The sequence below is a fragment of the Mustela erminea genome, chromosome X (genome assembly GCF_009829155.1).
Source record: "Mustela erminea isolate mMusErm1 chromosome X, mMusErm1.Pri, whole genome shotgun sequence".
NCBI classification, from domain to species: Eukaryota; Metazoa; Chordata; class Mammalia; order Carnivora; family Mustelidae; genus Mustela; species Mustela erminea.
Genome location: NC_045635.1, coordinates 15685261 through 15704035, shown reverse-complemented (window position 1 = coordinate 15704035; position 18775 = coordinate 15685261). Strand labels below are relative to the sequence as shown.

Here is an 18775-nt window from a genome sequence, read left to right as displayed (position 1 = left end):
GGTTTTGGTTCAGGTCATGATCTCATGGGTCGTGGGACTGAGCCTCACACCTGGCTCTGTGGTCAGCAGAGAGTCTGCTTGAATACTCTTGCCCCTCACCCCACTTGTGTGCGTGCTCTCACTCTCTCTTTCTCACCTAAAATAAATATTAAAAAAAGAAGTAGAGCCTGGAACAGGTATTCAAAGGCTTGGGATTTATAGGGAAAGAGTTCTCTGGAGCAAGAGGAGGGTGGGAAGCAGGATGGGGCACAGGAAATCGCTAAGCAAGGCTTCTGTCAGCTGGTCATAGGGGAGATTTAGAGGATAAACTTCTACCAGAGAGTGGTCTGATTAAGGGAGGCAGCTTCTGTGCCACTGTATCCATCAGTCATTGAGCATGGTCACCCAAGGTAGGGGATGCAGTTATAACTTCAGTGTACATAGGGCTCCTATCAGCCGAATGTGGGTGTTCAGAGAAGAGGTGGCAGCTCTGAGCTATTAGCAGCCTGCTCTCTCTGCAGCTGGGAGCCGGATGTACCTACAGCTAAAGGGGATCTGAGTGCAACACCAACAGGACTGTGTCCACTGTCTTATGTTACGTAGACTTGTCAGCGAGGACTTGATAAGGAATCTCATTTGCTTTCAGATACTACAATCTTAGGAATTCTTTAACTAGGTGTGTTTATAGATGATATCACCTGGCAAATTAATCTCAATCAAAAGGAGAATTCAGTTAGCCTGTGGTTGGGGCAGAGACATTGCAAGAGAGAGCCTTGGGCAGGGCAGTTGAGTGGAGGCAGCCATCTGAGTCAGGAGGCAGTGACAGCGTTTTGCAAAATTTCTGTCAGAGCTCCAGCCCCCCAGAGCTTACCCTTCTCTCCTTGGCTGTGAATTCTCAGCTTTCTCTGGGAAAAATGGTCTTTTCTAGGGCACAGTGATTGTAAATATCCCAGCTTGTGCATCCTGGCTTTGAGCCAGATATGTAAAAACCCAGGGTCCAGTACCGCGTCGCCAGTAGAGCAAATTCTACAGAGACAGCCCTTGCATCCTTGGGTTCCACTCCTCAGCCACTAGGGCAAAACAGCTGAGTCATCTTAAAAGTTAACACCACATCTCTGCCCCCGCCCCATGTTGAGCCTACCTCTGCTTACTCTTTATGTCTCTGGGAGTGGGGTATGGGATAAGACACAGCACCCGCCAGGGTTCAAGAAGTGAAGGGGTTTGGTGTGTGCTCCGAGTTCTCCTGTGGCTGTCTCTGCATTTAAAGAGAGATGACTCCTGGAAGTTGCACACAAACTTGTGGCCTTTTCTCCTCCTCATGCTCTGACCAGCTCTGTAAACCCAGGGAGAGAAAGTAAAGTGAGGTGGAGATGGGGTGGGTTTTTCTGCTGATCGGGCAGTTTGCCCAGGCTCCGGCCACCAGAGGTGATGGTAGGTCTTCTACTACCCCTTAACTAGGCTGAGTATGAGGGAGATGGATTTTCTGAGTTTTTCAGTTCAACTGGTTTTTATAGATTCTTCTCTCAGATCTTATCAAGGAAGAAAAGAACAGTCGAACCTGGCAGCAGCCTTACTCTGGCTGTTAAGAAAGACTCCGAGTGATGGGACCTCACACGCCAGCCCACCACTCATCTGAGCTAGGCCTGTGGTTGACACAGCTGTGAAACTCCTTCTTCCATCTCTAGGAGATAGAGAGCCAGGCCTGGTGGGCAGGAGCTGGATAAGTGAGGGTGGAGTGGGGCCTTACTTGAGAGAGGGAACTTGGGAAAGATCTGCTCTGCTGGTGGTGGGTGGATGGTGGGGTCCTGGCTAATAACGGCTCCCACCTAAACTGAACGCTTACACCAGGTGGCTCCACACAGACTTCCGCGGTATGATCACATCACGCTCACAGGAGTCCTGGTATGAAGAAATGATTGTTCACCCCATTGTACAGCAGAGAAGCCGAGGCCAGGGGAGAAAAAGCAGCTCGTCAAAAGTAGCACCTCTTGAGAAAAGTGGCCCCAGAAGCTCCAGTGCTGAGTAGAGCCCTTCCTCAGCTCAGTTTTAACTTCTAGCATTGGCTTGCCTTTTTTTTTTTTTTTTTTTTTTTTTTTTTTTTTTTAGCATTGGCTTTCTATTTGGTTTTTCCATTTTAAAGATTTTGGAAGTGCTTGGCTTCTCCACAGTGCTGGTGCCTTTAGTTTTTATTTTCTTTCTTCTTGTGGAAGTGTGAGCTTGGCCTTCGCAACTATGCTCAGTCCACTTCCTTTGTTCTCCATGGGGGCCTTTTCTGTCAGAGTCTCAGAGCTGAACTAACTTGTATTTTGTTTAGTACATTTCACACCAACTCTAATTCTAAGTCCATCTTCTCTAGAAAAGTAATATAACCAAATACTGCAAATACAATTAATTTTTGCCTTTCTCTCTCTTCTTCTGTCCTTCTCTTCCCCCTCCCCACATTCCAGTCCTGTTTCAAAGGAAGAGCTTATTTCTATCCCAGAATTTTCACCAGTAAGTGAAATGATTCCTGGGGTGTCTCTGGACCAAAATGGAACTGGTAATGCCCGAGCTCTTCAAGATCTCTTAGATTTCACGGGCCCCCCCATGTACCCCAAGCGATCCAGTGAAAATCTCAGCCTGGATGACTGTAACAAAAATCTGATTGAAGGATTTAACAGTCCTGGCCAAGAAAATACTCTGAACACCTTCTGTTGACAAATACCTCTCTTTAATGAAAGGTACAGTACAGTCTTTTGCTTAGAGTCTAAATTTATACCTCTCCACCTGGGGTTTGTGAAGGTGGGGTAAACATCATTCCATCTCTTCCATGGTCAGTTTTATTTGAAAAATACAAACGTGAATATGAATACAGGTACCACCTGTTTTTCCAAAAGTTCCACACTATGCAAAATGTAGTTTATGAAAGACCTACGTTAGTACCTGTTTATAGTAGCTGAAAGTAATCCAAAGAGGGTTCTCGCTTTTACCAAAAAAAAAAAAAAAAAAAAAAGAGGCAAAATGTGCAAATAGTATTCAGCGTTCACCTTGGAGCCAGCTGTTAGAGAGGCAGTGAGAGTGGCTCTGCCAGGCTCCTTCCTGACAGCCGCACTCAGCATTCAGCTGCCATAGCTTTGCGCTGTCAGTAAGCATCTGTGCTTTATCTCCGTTTATTTTGCACATCCATTGGCAAGAGGTGTCCTAAAGTATCAGAAAAGCCTAAGAGGTTATTTTCGGAGTCTGGAAGTGCTCAAAAATTTTTTTTCATGTAAGTTAGTGGTAATTGCTTCTTCACCATATGCCATTACAAAAGGTTTCATAGGAATGTTCTTTCAGATGGGGGGAAAACCTGTATATAGTATATACTGCAACACATACACAATAATTGAGATGGATTTTGAGAGCCTTCACTGCCATTCGCCACCATGCCTGCCCCTGCTCTTTGGGGTTTGTGGATGGGTGTGTGTGTTGAGAAACACTGCTAAAAGTTCGACCTGCCATCTGTCTGGAGTAGCACCATTTTTAGCGGGAAAGAGAGAATGCTGTAATGGTGGTGCAAGGTGGTATTAATAAAATGAATGTCTCCCCTAGTTTCTCTCAGTGCCATTCCACATTCTAGCTACAATAATTTATATGCAGTGATGAGCTTTTGGCCAAATGATTTGCTGTTCTGTTGACCCGTTCTACAATCTTTTAAAGTGAATATTTATTCTTGGATCACACCTGAGGGAGTGGGGGAATGGAGAACTGATGTTTGCGTCTTAAAGCTTATGTTCACCACCTTTGGCCTTTTTTCTTGCCAAAATGAGTTCTAAACACTCTGCATTTGGGTGACTTAGTTATACATACCTCACATTAGATTTACTGCAGTTTGGGGCTTATTTGTTTTGATGATGAAAACATAATTAGAATCTGTCATCAGTTCCTTTCATAACTTGATTCCAACTGTCCTCCCACTTCAGACTCTTCAAAACATTTCTATATTCTCCTCACACTCTCACTTTCTTTTTTTAAAATCTCATCTTAATTCAATTAATTAACATATAGTGTATCATTAGTTTCAGAGGTAGAGTTCAGTAATTCATCATTTGCATATAACACCCAGTGTTTATTGCATCATGTGCCCTACTTGATGCCCACCCCCTAGTTACTCCATCCCCTCACCCATTTCCCCTCCAGCGATCCTCAGTTTGTTTCCTAGAGTTAAATGTCCCTTATGCTCCACTCCTATAACAGAACTTTAATGCTTGATATTATACAGTCCAACCTTTCTGTTTCTCAAATGAGGAAACATGGGGTGCCTGGCTGGCTCAGTCAGTAGAGCTCTTGATCATAGGGTTAGGAGCTCAAGCCCCATGTTCAGCGTAGAGCCTACTAAAAAGAATATTTAAGTCTATTTTGGGGCTCCTGGCTGGGTCAGTCAGAGGAGCATGAGATTCTTGATCTCAGGGTTTTTGACCCCATGTTGAGTGCAAAGATTACTTAAGTAAAATCACATGAGGAAACAGGCTGGGGAGGCCATATAATCAAGGTCATTGTATTTTGTGTACATTTGCCTGTGCTCAACTTTTGGGTGTACACGGTGCATCTCCTCTCTTGAGTTTTGGGAAAGAAGGTGTGGCCCTTTCACACATGAAAGGGAATGCATGATAGATAATTTTTAGAATAAACCGTGTCCCTAGCGAGTATTATGCTAAGTGAAATCAATCAGCAAGAGAAAGAAAAATGCCATGTGATTTCATTCATACGTAAAATTTAAGAAACAAAACAAACAAGCAAAGGGGAGGGGGAAGAGGCAAAGAAGAAACAGACTCTTAACTGCAAGGAACAAACAGTTACCAGAGGGGAGGTGGGGGGGTGATGGGTGAGACAGGTGATGGGGATGAAGGAGGGCCCGCGTCCTGATGAGCACCAGGTGAGGTACCGAAGTGCTGACTCACTCTACTGTATCCTTGAAATGAACAGTATACTGTTAATAGGATTAAAATAAAAACTTTAAAAAATACAAAGAATGGGATAGAGATAAACATAAATAAGCATGTGTTTTGTTTGTTTTGACTGCATTTGGCTTCTCAAAATAAGTTCTCTTTTGAAATCTTAAAATATGTTGGGGGGGTCATTATCACAGTAGCTGGGGGTAGCACTGCCATTTGGAAAGCAGGACTTCAGGCATCCTGCAGGTTTTAGGACAGCCCCAACCAAAGAGAATTTGGCCACCTAATAGAATAGTTCTACCCAAAATGCTGCAGCACCTCAGCTGAAAGATACTTTATGAACCAAGGAAAATATAATCAAGAAGGTAGAAAGTCCCAGACAATGTGATCATTTTAGTGAGAGAAAATAGGTACAACGTGGTCTCTTCATTCATCTCACCTGGTTTTGTTTTTGAATTGACACAGGTGGTGTTTGGAGAACCCATGAAGCTGCTGGTAGTCAAATCCGAGCTGCCGGTCCTCTGAAGAAGCTTCTGTTGTCCTAAATCCCTGGATTCCAAATTATTAAATCAAAATGTAACCGTATATTCCTAGTTAGTATGTCAAACTCAAACCCTGGCCACTCTTGGTAGAAACCTTGAAACGCTGGCCTTGTTGGGCTTTAGCAAAATTTCATGTTACAGATCTATTTATGAGCTTCAGCTGCTGATAAAGCGCTTCCTGTACTACTTTATTATCGTAGTGATCCTCTGAATAACCCAGGTGGTTCTGTGTTGGAAATTCACCTTATAACTGTTCTTATTCCCGAAGCTGGAGTACCTAAACATGTAGATGTCTTTTCCTGTAAATATTCTAGACGTTAACCCAGACTCTGTTTAAGCATATATACTGAACTTGGGCTGCTTATCTCCTTGTCTCTGTTTAGAATAAGAAATTCCATAGGGTTTTCTCCCTTCTCTGGGGTGTCTTTGTTGGAAGTTACTATCAAGAAGCTTTTTTTATTATTAAGCTTAGCCACCTGTAAAATGGGTTGCCCCGCATTACTCCTTGGGGACCTAATAGAGTAAGTCTGGTTGATTATGGAAACAAGCAGTGCGGGATGATTTCTGTTCACTTACGCATTTTCTTATAGATGTGGGCCCCTCAGTCTGGCAAGGATCTTGTCATTGTTGAACCTTAAAAAAATCTCCCAAGCCATCAAGCGGCTTTTGGACCGAAGGAAGTTTGAATGAATTTTGTGTCTCATGCACAGGTGGTTGGTTTTCATGTTGTTGCTATTGCTTTTCTCCTGGATCTTCAGGTCTTTGTTTGTTTGTTCCTGTGTTTGCTCAACTCTGATGAAGCCAGACACAAAGGAAAAGGATAGTGCTCTGGAATAAGGGGGCCCTCAACTGGACCCAATACATCACTTTAATAGACTTCAGTATAAAAACATCCGAACGGGGGACAAATGACACTAGAATGTATACTCCATGTGTTTCATGCACATTCTCAGAACACCTATAATAATGTGTTTTCTTAATTTGATTTCTTGTGGTGAAATGTGTCTTTCAGATTAAAATGGCCTTCTCTGAAACTTTTTTTGACTTGTACAATAAAGCGTTTGGAAAAGATCCATAATTTTGACCGAGGTTTGCAACAAGGAGATAAAAAGAAGTCTCAATAGTAATCTTGTTCATGTGCTTTTAAAACCCACTACAGTTTAAGACTTTATTAGTTATGGAAACTGTGTATGTTTGTGTATGTGTATATATTAAATAAAATACATGCCTCCAGTAATGCAGTGCCATTGATCTTGATGCATATCGGGGGGGAAATCCCTTTTATGACAAGCACACAGAAAATGATAGCATGGTCTGACTTTCAAAAAATGCCTCACCATCTTTCCTATAGCTTTATTTTGCTAACTGTTTGTTTTGTTGTGATCTGTTGTACCTCACAGCACCATTGTGACCATGGTGATGCCTCATTTGCATGATGTGTACGTTGTGTTTAACGTGAAATACATTTTCATTGAGGAGTCTGATGGCTTGCTAGTGTTTTGTTTGTTTCTGTAGGCTCAGTGAAGAAATGCTCTGAAACCAAATTACATTTTTTAAAAGCTATGTAGAGAAAACCCGAAAATCCTGTGTTGGTGTCCTTTCCCTGTCAAACTCATTACAGTTTCTCTGTTGTCAGTTCCAAGTGCAGCCCACTATGGAAATAAGTGAGGAGCTGTCCCCAGGACACAACGGACTTCTAGGTATGTACAGTAGAGTCGCTGTACTTTCATACCACTGATCTGAAGCAATTCTAGCTAGCTAAGATGCGGTTAAACTTGGTGTGATCCAGGAAAACATTCCACATACTGAACTGGCATTTAAACAAAGTTATAATGGGTATGGTGACCCTTAAAGTGAAAACCCAGATCAGCTTTTTTTTTTTTTTCCTTTGGCTTGTCTCCAGCCTGGGAGACAGTCCCAGCAAAGACCAAGAGCCAGGAGGGCAGAAGTGGAATGGGAATGTTGGAACCCTCGTGATAACTTTCTGGGCTGCCATCTCTGAAACCAAGGATCCAGTCAATGCAGCCCTCCTCAGCTCTGCTGACAAAGCATCTGTTGAGTGCACAGGAGTGGACATCTTCTTCCCCTATGCTGGTCTTTGACAGTGGTGTTACAAGTAGCTTCTGTCCTCTTGAACTTGGCCACAGGGTCACAGTGGTGGCGAGTCACTCCTAAGAGCAATTTTTATTTTGTGAACGTTCTAAATTTTTCTTAGTATGTACAGGTTTTCTATTAGTTAAATGCTTTGTAAACTAAATTTGGAAAGCAAATGTAAAGAACTATTTTGTTTCTAGAGGTGCTCTGGGGCACATTACCCATTAATTTGGGGGCACAACACGGAGTGACCTCCTTCCCCACTCCTCAGTATTGCTCAAGAAACACAATTATGTGAGAAAGTAGAGTGAGAACACTTAGAAACAGAAAAGAGAAGTCTTTGGGGTAGTATTTGGGGGTGGGGCAGACCCAAAGAGAAAGAAATGAAAAACCCTTACAACGTTTTCACAGGTGAGCCAGTACTAAAGAAAAATCAGTAGTTTTCTTCCACATTAATAATTAGTAGGAAATTGATGCCGAGAAAACCCAGAAATTCTTAGAAATAATAAGCTATATCTAAAACTTGATCAGGGGACATTAGATGTGAATGGAAAGACATGTCATGTCCCCAGGTGGGAAAACTTAATGTGTGTGAAGTAAACTAATAGTAGGAACCCTTCACATTTTTGCAGTATTTAGAAATTAAATCAAGTCCCAGTCAATGGAATTTCTTTTTTTGCAACTTATACACTACATGGAAAAAAATAAACATATTAGCTTAAGAAACTTTATAAAATGAGCTTTTTAAAAGGGAGAATTTCCCCGAACAAACAGCTAAATGTTATGGTAAACCTTCCATAACTAAGCGTAGTCTGATAAATAGAACTTGGAACCAAAAATTGGTATCAGTGACATACCCAAGAGACATAAGAATATAATGTACGGTGGGGCAGGGGTAGATTATTTCTTCCTGTGGGGAGAGAGCATTTGGTTTAATGTCTCCTGAGGGTCACGTGGGTTTAGTATGTCTGAAGGGAGGTGGATAAGGCCCAGAAGTCAATGAGGAAATTATAAAAACAGGATCAGGGTCCAAGGTGTGGGTACCAGTTTTGGTTCAAGGTTTAATTCAGGGGAATATTTAGGCACAAGGCTTGGCACAAACCCTTAAAGATCTTGAATAGATGCTCCACCATGGTCTCAGGAGGTGAGAAGCAATGGCCTCTACTTGCCATGGTTTAAGCTTCTTCAGGACTGGACCTGAAGAAGAGTGCCTTCTCAGTTCCTGCTGTATGTGAGGTGGTCCTAATATTTCTCCAGGTTATGAGGTAGGGAGGAGAGGGTTGCTTCCTTGAGAACACAGAGCTGGGAACTTGACAAAACGGGTTGACTCCAGGGCCCCAGCTTTGGTACCGCCAGGAGAGTTGACAGGTTCTTCTGCCCCGAGAGCAGCAGAAGTGCTTTTGGTAGAGCAGAAGCTTACAGCTGAGAAGAGCCAGGACCCCCATGGGGAATCCTTGTTCTGAGTGTGCTTAAAAAATAAAACAAAAAACTATTGAGCTACCATTCGCATATTATCAAAAGTACCCCCCTTTGTACAACTCCAACTTTGATTCATTCACAAAGTTGTGCAACCATCGCCACTATCTAATCTCTGTTTGAGTATGCTTTGGCCAGCATGTCTTAGCCATCCATCCACGTAAAGCAGCAGAGCTTGGCTGTATTATTAGCTCATGTCCCCTTTGTACCTAGAAGCAAGAACATGGGATTTGAAAGTAGTACTCCCTGAACCAATCACTTCCCCATCTTTCTGTCCCAACAGACCAAATTAATGTGGTGTTTATGTAACCTGATTTATGTGGGCTGTTTTGTGTTGTTTCACATTCTCTGTGCATAAACACTAGATCAAATGCCAAACACGGGCTCAGATACCCAGTATGGGCCTTCTAAGTCGAGAAACATGGAGTGCGTGAAACTGAATTAAAATGCTTGGAAAATTCTGAACCTTTGAGGACATGTCTTTCACAGTGACCATCAGATCTAGTAGGCGTGGAGTGGCTCTACTTGCTCTTGTTTTCTGGACAGATGGCCCATGTTAACCAGGAGGGAATTATTTTTCTTTTTTAATCCCAAGATCCAGGTCAGGGTCCAAGACAGTGTGCACTCCACACAGTGGAAAGAATCACCCTTGTTGCAGCCCAGAGCCTGAGAGTCACCTTGTAACAGGCATAGGGAGCTGATAGGCTTCAGATGTGACACCTAGAGAATTCACGCCCCAGCTCTCCCTTCAGCTGTGCAGTAAATAAGAGAGAAGCTTCTGTGAAGCAGTTATGAAATGCCGAAGTTTAATCCCTCCAATTGGCGCTGAGGGATGGTTGATGGTAGGGGATAAAGTCTAAAGTGACCAGCCTTCTGGACTTCCAAGATTGACTTAAGGCAGGCTTTCCCCATGTCTCCATCCAAAATACGAGGACTAGAGTTCCAAGGAATGGAACCTATGTGTAAAATAACTTCTTTTTCAAATTAGAATCAACAGCCCTCTGTTGACTGTACTTGTCTTTTAACTACATTTTCCTAGCAATGTGTGTATGCTCATCTTCGAAATGACCAGAAAGTTGTCAACAAAGAAGTGATAGCTAAGAAGGGGGTAGGTCATGCGCAGTAGGCATATGGAGAGCTTGTTGGGATGAATGCGGTCCCCAGGGTGGGACGCAAAGGTTGTTTTAGAACAAAGAGAATCTTACTGGTACCCCCAGAAGGAAAGAATGAATTTCGTCTGCTCAGTGGACCTGACCTTTGAAAGAGTTCTCAGGGGTCGCTCTTATGCAGTGATGGCCCTGATGACTGGAATGGGGTGTTCAGTGTTCACTGATAGTAAGAAATTATCCAGAACGTGGAAATAAGGCCAAAAGATAACTGCATGCCCTTTGAAAGACCTGCTAAAGCATGGTCTCCACAGATGGAGCTTTGTATGAGACCATGTGCCTGGACTAGGACCCAGGCTCTGGAGTAGACACTTGTAGACAGAAAGTTGCAGATGACTTTCGTCTTACAGAAAAGCTAACTCCAATGGTTATGTCTTTTTGTTCCTGCAGGGCACTGAGTAGCGTTGTATCTAATTTTGTGATCTCACCCCAGCATTTGTTTCCACACTAAACTTGTGTCCTGTGGTGCTGTGTGTACACCTACATCCATGTGACCAACAAGCAGTCCCCATATCCTCCCCCGATCCAGTTTTCTCATCCTGCTCCTTAACGAAGTCAACACAGTTTTGACCCATGCTCTTGTATATTTGCATCACAATTATGCTTGTAACCCTTAGGAAGTTATACTTTGACGATGAGGAAGCCTTAAGTCCTCAGCAAGTTTGGGAAATTTTAAGCAGCTGCTATAATGGCTCTAATGGTTTACATTAAATGCTGATGTCACGGGTGTCATGGCGCACCACCAGGACGGACCTCCTCTTTAAGACTGAGGTATTTGTCCTTCCAGATGTCTCCTTCTAGGTGCTGGAAGTAGTTAGTGAAGCTTGTTGGTGAAGTTCCTCTCTAAGAATTGCCTTTGACTCAGGGAGGAGGCCTCACCAAGGTTAAACCCCCTCACTTGGGTAGCCTGTATCCAATGGATAATTTGGGTGTACAAAAATCCTTGCCTCAAGGTGGGACAATTCAGAAGGGCTGTCTCAGCTTCAGAGCTGCTCCCTGTGGGTTCACTGGAGGCCTTTGTTGAGGCTACATGATAGCCCAAGTTCTCCCTCCGGCTACCTCCACTCCTCTCCGCACTACCTGTGGCCTCCTGCATGCCAAATGGTCTCAGACCCTGTTCCTGGAGAACCAGACCTGGGCCAGCGAGGCATTGTACTAAGGGCTTTCCACGTCCTCTCTCAAACTTAGGAATGAATTTCTGAGATAAGCACCGTTGTTGTCATGCTCACTTTACCACGGGGACCGAGACAGGTGAAGTTGCTCATGCAAGGCCCCATACATCAGGAAGTACACAACTGGGCTCCAAATCCACAACTGGATTTGGAGCCCATGCTTTTGAGCCCATGCTTGCCCTGGTCCACTACGCCTCAAAGCTCCTGCTTAGGGAAACCACATAGACAACCCTTAAGGCTCTTGCCCATCAACCCATCTCCTAGCTATATTTGCAAGTTTCCCAGTTATTATTGTAGTTGTGATGGGTAATGAGGTCAGGTCTGCTGTTACATGTTTGTGTATTATTACAGTTTGGGAATGAGATATTTATTTGTGTAATTCTTTGATTAATGTCTGTCTCCCTCACTGTTAGCTTCTTGACATCAGGGCTGCCTAACTGCCTAATATTCCTACTATCTAACACAGGAATTCAATAAACATTTGCGAGTGAATAAACATAGTTGTTACTGAGGAAATCTATGAATTAAAATCCATGACCTCTGATCTGCATATCTTTCTGCCAGACTCATATTCTGTCATGAGATGACACTCTCAAGGATCCTGGTTTTTGTGTTTGCTTTTGGATTCCTTAGTGTCTAGAACAAACACCACCTGTCACAGAGTAGCCCCACAACAAATCTTTGTTAAATGAATGTTGTTGTTGTTGTTGTTGTTTTAATTGGGAATATGTATGCCAGTTTGGATGGTTTCACAACACACAGCGGAAAGTGCCTTCAATTTTATGGGTATTTATTAATCACATACAATTTATAATAAGCTCCTAAGGCAGCTCAGTGACAGGATTCTTGGGCAGCATTTCTCTGAGCGTCTTGGCTTTAAGAAGGTTGATGTGGGGGGCGCCTGGGTGGCTCAGTGGGTTAAGCCGCTGCCTTCGGCTCAGGTCATGATCTCAGGGTCCTGGGATCGAGTCCCACATCAGGGTCTCTGCTTGACGGGGAGCCTGCTTCTCTCTCTCTCTCTCTCTCTCTGCCAGCCTCTCTACCTACCTGTGATCTCTCTCTGTCAAATAAATAAATAAAATCTTTTAAAATAAAAAAAGAAGGTTGATGTGGCCAACATCTCATCCCCATGCCATTATGATCAAATGCATGAAGATATTAGGGGCAGGCTGTTCCTTGTACACCTCCCTCCTTCTACCAGGAAGGAAACTATCGCAGAAGCTCCCAGTAGGTGTCTACTTCTCCTTGGCCAGTACTAAGTCTTATTCTTAAGATAAAATTAAGATAATCATATTCTTAAGATAATCACTGGCCAAAGGGAAGGGGATGATCATGAATGTTAGTTAAAGTAATACTAGCTTCTATAACAATTACCCCCAGAAGATGCCAAAGGTCTCAGATACAACAGAACTTTTTTGTTCCTCATGTGTAGCCCAAAACAGATGGGCCTTATTCTAACTCTCCTCTAAGTGGTAATTCAAGGACCAGGCTCCTTCCATCTTGTAGCTCCTTCATCTTCCAAATTTATCATATTTTTCTGCATTAAGGCCACAGAATAGGGAAAGAGTATGGAGAAGACACAATGCTTCCCAACCAACTTGTCCTCTAAGGGCCTCATACCATTTCCCCTCATATTTCACTGTCAAGAACTAATCACGTGGCTCCACATAGATAGATGCGAGGGATGCTGGGAAGTGTTGTCCCTGGCTGGTTTACCTCTTACCAGAGATATTGCTAACCCCTTGCTTTCCAAAAATTCTTTTATGAAAAGACCTACATTCATACCTGGTTTTGTTAACCAAAAGAAATCAGAAAATAATTTTCACTTTCAAGAAAAAAGCTGTTACCACACTAAGGTAGGTCTTTTATAAAAGTGAAGTAGCCTAATGCAAACGTTCAGAAAACAGGGGATACTCTTGGCCGTATGCTATTTTGGCTTAGGAAAGTTTTCATAGGGAGATTGGATAGAAGGGAAACCTGTACTATACAAGGGGGAGCACAAGTAATTTGGTATATAGTTTATTATTTATGCCATGCCATGATTAACTTAGAGCTGTGTAATGGGAACATAATGTGAGCCACATATGTCATTTTCAGTGTCAACTAGTGAACCTGGGAAGAGAGGGGCAGTAAATATTTTGATTGTATTATCATTAAATCTACCACACAATCCATTATGTTCTCTTTCCGTACTAGTCTAAAGGAGAGTAAGAATTGGTATGAAAAAAGTAGAAGACACTGTGGGGGGTATCTAATAAATATAGAGTTAAACAAGTCAAATTTATCAGACTAATGAACTTTTTGAGAGCTTAATAACTTTTGGATTGGCGTCTGGGTTGCACCAGGACACAAAACCAGACTGCTTATGGTAGGAAGAGACATGTGAACTGAGCTTATCAAGGATCTAGGGGAAGAGTTTCAGGGAAGGGGCAGAGAAGGTTTAAATAAGGGGATTAAAAAAAATATTTTGCAATAAAATTAAGTTTTAAACCTAACCTCATTGTTCTTTTTGACTTCATCAGTGTAGGTAGTCCATATCAGTTTTTTTTTTTTCAAAATAATTGCTGAGTTGCAACACGTTTTAACACCACAAATATGATATGATTTTCAGAATCAGGGGCAAGCCACTTCACATATTACATTATACAAGAGTTCATCAGAAATAATTTATGGGACCAGTGAGCTGGTAGTAACTACCAAATCTTGCTTAGGAATTTGTCCTCCATCTCAATAGGAAAGCAGACATAAAGACAGTGACTAGAATGAGCAAAAAGAAATCTGCAGCATAAGCCTGTTTAAAAACATTTTCTTCCAAACAGTATACACCATTTGTCTGCGCCCAGTTGTTGACAAAGCCATTAAAAAAGTAAAGGAAAAGAAAGGACAGCATCCACCAAAAAAAAAAAAAAAAGCCTATAGTAAACAGGGCTGGGTAAATATATGTCAAATTTCATTTACAGTATTAACCAACCCAAAGCCAGAGAGTTAAGGAAAGAGAAAACTCACCTGGTTTTGGCAGTCCTGAGTTATAAGGATTAACGTAGATGCTGAAGGCATGACCAACACAATACAAACCATCTACACAAAAACTGAGAAAAATCTGGGCTAATAGCATTGTCAAGGGATGAGAAAGCTGTTTGTCCTACTTATTTCTAATTATCTAATTCTCACATCAGCATTTAAAAAAGAAAGCTGTATAGAAGAGCAACTGGAGATACATGTCAGGGCAGCTGGCAGCTTTCCCTAGAAACAATGTCCCTTCAAAAAAATAACAATAACAGTGGGCACTTGGCCCAAGTCTGTATCAATACCTGGTTCCTTCTTTTTTTTTAAATTTGACCTTTTTTTTTTCCTGGTTTAAGAATTAGTAGTCTAAAAACTACCATGGATTTCAACAAGCTTCTTTGTCCATCTTCTGGTTTACAGGAAATACAAGCCTTAGAGAAGTGGTTCTCAAACCTGAGAGTGCTTCAGAATCCCCTGGAGGGGCTTTGTTGAATCTGTACTGAGCCACTCCCCCAGAGGTTCTGATTCAGCTTTGAAGCAGAAGTTTTAAGATGTAGGGCATGGTCCCAGTCTTGCTCCTTTTCTTCTGATCTGACACCAGTAATGTCTCAGAGAGGGTCTATTCCTTCAGCCTGCATCCTGGACAGAAGAACCAGAGCTGACCTCCGATGGACTTGAAATGTAAGCAAGAAATAAACGTTTGTTGTTATAAGCCAATCAGATTTTGAGACTGTTATTGTAGCGTAGTTTATTCTTACTAACACAGAATTCTTGTATTAAGCATACCCAGCATTCAATAGCAGATTTGGCTTTGCAAAGAAAAAATAAATGGAAAGGCAGATAATAACCTATTTCTGTTAGGCTTATTTTGTGTATGTGTGCATATGTGTTATTCATAGACACAGCAAGGGCTATGTGACCTTGTGCAAACTACTTAACCTCTCTGTCCACACAAGTGAACAGCAAATAGTAGGAGGGCCTAACCAATATGTCTGAACAAAGATCAACTTGTTCAAAGATGATTCAAAGAATATATCTTTATCTGTATCTCTTTATCTGTATATAGTAAAGTACACAAAAGCTAATCACGAAAGAGAGAGAAGAGCATATTCATGAAAGTGATTGACTACGGAGTCCAAAAGGAAAATGTTATCACCAGCTTAACATCCTTTTGCAAGAAGGTAAGATGAGATGCAAAGTCAATAGGACGATTTGAAAGGTGGGGGGTGGGGGAGGAATGAAGCAAGGACGCTAAAATCTCAGTTAATAGCATTTAAGTAAAAGCAGAAGCAGAAATAATGCTTTGGGAAACCCTATCAATAATACTGAAAGCAAATTTGAGTTGTACCAAATGTCAATGTCAAAAAAGGATAAAGTGAAAAAAAAATGATAAAACAGAGAATGGTCACAGATAATTGCTCTCTCTAAAAGAGACCAGAACAAATGGAGCAGAAACAATTCTTTTTTTTAGTATTTTTTAAATTATGTTATGTTAATTAGCATACAGTACATTTTAGTTTTTGATGTAGTGTTCTATGATTCATTATTTGTGTATAACACCCAGTGCTCATTGCAACATGCCCTTAATACCCACCCCCCTGTCTCCCTCCCCCCTGATATCTTCAGTTTGTTTCCCGGAGTCCATAGTCTCTCATGGATCGTCTCCTCCTCTGATTCCCCTCCTTCAGTTTTCCCTTCCTTCCCCTTAATGTCCTTCATGCTGTTCTTTATGTTCCACATATGAATGAAACCATATGATAATTGTCTTTCTCTGCTTGACTTATTTCACTTAAACATAACCTCCTCCAGTCCCATCCATGTCGAAGCAAATGGTGGGTATTCATCCTTTCTGATGGCTGAGTAATATTCCATTGTATATATGGACCACATCTTCTTTATCCATCAAAACTAGAGGAGAACATAGGCACTAACCTCTTTGACATCGGCCACAGCAACTTCTTTCAAGACATATCTCCACAGGCAAGGGAAACAAAAATGAAAATGAACTTTTGGGACTTCATCAAGATAAAAAGATTCTGCACAGCAAAGGAAACAGTCAACAAAACAAAGAGGCAACAGTTCTTCTGTAAAAAACTTCTCAAACTCGGGCACCTGCGTGGCTCAGTTGGTTGCGCGACTGCCTTCGGCTCAGGTCATGTTCCCGGACTTCCAGGATCAAGTCCCACATCGGGCTCCCAGCTCCTTGGGGAGTCCGCTTCTCCCTCTGACCTTCTCCTCTCTCATGCTCTCTCTCACTCATTCTCTCTCAAATAAATAAATAAAATCTTTAAAAAAAAAAACAAACTTCTCAAACTCAACATGCAAAAAACAAGTAAGTCAAAAATGGGCAGAAGACATGAACAGACACTTCTCCAAAGAAGACATACAAATGGCTGTCAGACATATGAAAAACTGTTCATCATCATTAGCCATCAGGGAAATCAAAATAAAAACCACAATGAGATACCACCTTACACCAGTTAGAACGGCAACAGTTGACAAAGCAAGAAACAGCAAATGTTGGAGAGGTTGTGGAGAAAGGGGAGCCCTCTTACACTGTTGGTGGGAATGCATATTGGTGCAGCCACTTTGGAAAACAGTGTGGAGGTTCCTCAGAAAGTTAAAAATAGAGCTACTTTATGGCCAAGCAGTTGCATTACTGGGTCTTTATACCAATGATACAGATGTAGTGGGAAAAAAAGGCTCATCTGCACCCCGATATTCATAGCAGCAATGTCCACAATAGCCAAACTGTGGAAAGAGCCAAGATGCCCTTCAATAGATGACTGGATAAAGCAGAAACAGTTCTTGAAGGTAGAATAGAAGAAAATCTTCCTGGACTGAGTCATTAATATGCATTTAAAAAGGTCTCACACCTCTTAACCAGACAGATGGGACAATACGTTCAATGAAGTAGAAGCAAAAGCAGAATTTGTCTTAAATGGCAAACACTTCAGTATGGCCAGAACACTGAGTACAAAGAGGTAGAGGGCTAGAGAGATGAAGTAGGAATCAGATAATCCCCCCCACCTGCCCCTGCCAGTCCAGAACAGCCTCTGGGAGCAGTGTGGGCCCGTGGCTCTGATCAGTCTTCCGCAGGGGGCTTGCTGACCTGCAAGTACAAGGACAAGGACGGGAAACAACCCATGGGCTGCTTCTTTGGGAATAAATGGGCTGAGAGATACAGGAATCACCTCTGGAAGGAGCACCACTTCAAGGCCATTGCCCTGGTGGAGAAGGTCCTGCAGGCTGTGAATGGCGGCAGCGTCCCCAGCATGACTTTGGCCACATTCCAATGGATGTACCACCACTCCCAGCTGCAGGGTGCCCATGGGGAAGCAGTCAGCCTCGGTATGTCCAGCGTGGAGCAGCTGGCATGGAATATGGCCTGACTGAAGAAGGGCCCCTGAAGGGCTGTGGTGCAGGCCTTTGATCCTGGCACCTGGCTGCCCACGAATGCCCCAGCTACTACCGCTAGGGCCAGTCCTGGTTCTAGCTGCCACCTCTTCTATTCATCCATGCCAGTCTGTCTTAAGTTGATTTAACATGTTTTTTTTTTTTTATTGTCGAAAGAAAGAAAAGAAAGAAAGAAACGCCTTACGTACTATGCTGAGAACTTTTTTCTGTGAAGCAGGAAGCAATATCATGTATGAGGAGAGGAAAATGATCATTGCTATGGGACTTAAAGAGAGTAGTAAGGGTTAATAACAGCAGTTACTGGAGATGAGAGAGGTCACATAAAAGAGACACCAAGGTTCTAGCGGGTATCTAAAAATTTTTAATGACATCATTCGTGTTGTGTGACTTTTTCTTCCCAAGCAGTACTTGAAAACACAGATGTAGGAATGGAAAATACAGATAAGTGGAGCATTTAAAGGTGGTGGTTTGATGTTATCATGTGTCAAAGGGCCATTCCAGGGGCTTTGCTTACAAGAGTTGTTGAAGTCAAAGGCCATGTACTTAAGTCAGGTAGAAGGTTCAGGGATGTGAGAGCTCTCTGGTCTTTGAAGATCAAGTACATTGAGAATAAGAGAGAGACAGGACTTCAAGGATGAGGATTATGAGTACAAATAAACAGGATTTTGAAACTGAAGGTTTTAGAGATGGAGCGGTATAAAGTGATAAATGTCTAGATCTGCTAGAATAAGTGCCTGGGAATGGGTGGATAAAGTAGAGTAGAGGTAAAGTCATCTGGATTGAGGAAGTTAAGGAAAAATGGCTCAATCATTGGTGTTGGACTCATTGGGATGATGGCTGTAATTCAACTCAGATGGAGAGGAAAATTATAATGCAATCAGCTGGCAATAAGGGAGGGTAAAGGTGATACTACTAAATGTGGTGGGCTCTGAAAGAGAAGTCTTGCAAGGAGGAGAAACTATATCAAAATGTCAAGTGAGAAAGCTCCAAGAGGACATACTACCTGTATG

At 42.3% G+C, this 18775-nt stretch overlaps 1 protein-coding gene across 29 annotated transcripts in view; it reads left to right on the top strand.

Annotated features, from left to right (window-relative positions):
- The window catches only part of MAP7D2 (MAP7 domain containing 2), a 97148-nt gene extending 90477 nt beyond the window's left edge, over window positions 1-6671 (top strand). For 26 of the 29 annotated variants that reach the window (XM_032331082.1, XM_032331090.1, XM_032331086.1 and 23 more), the window contains 2 exons: window positions 2427-2699; window positions 5358-5469. In XM_032331082.1, coding sequence (XP_032186973.1) covers window positions 2427-2676 — 250 coding nt within the window. In that variant the 3' untranslated portion in view covers window positions 2677-2699; window positions 5358-5469. Of the gene's footprint in view, window positions 1-2426; window positions 2700-5357 lie in introns of those variants that run through there. The other 3 variants (XM_032331093.1, XM_032331098.1, XM_032331084.1) reach the window with 3 other exon arrangements.
- Window positions 6672-18775: the final 12104 nt, after the last annotated feature.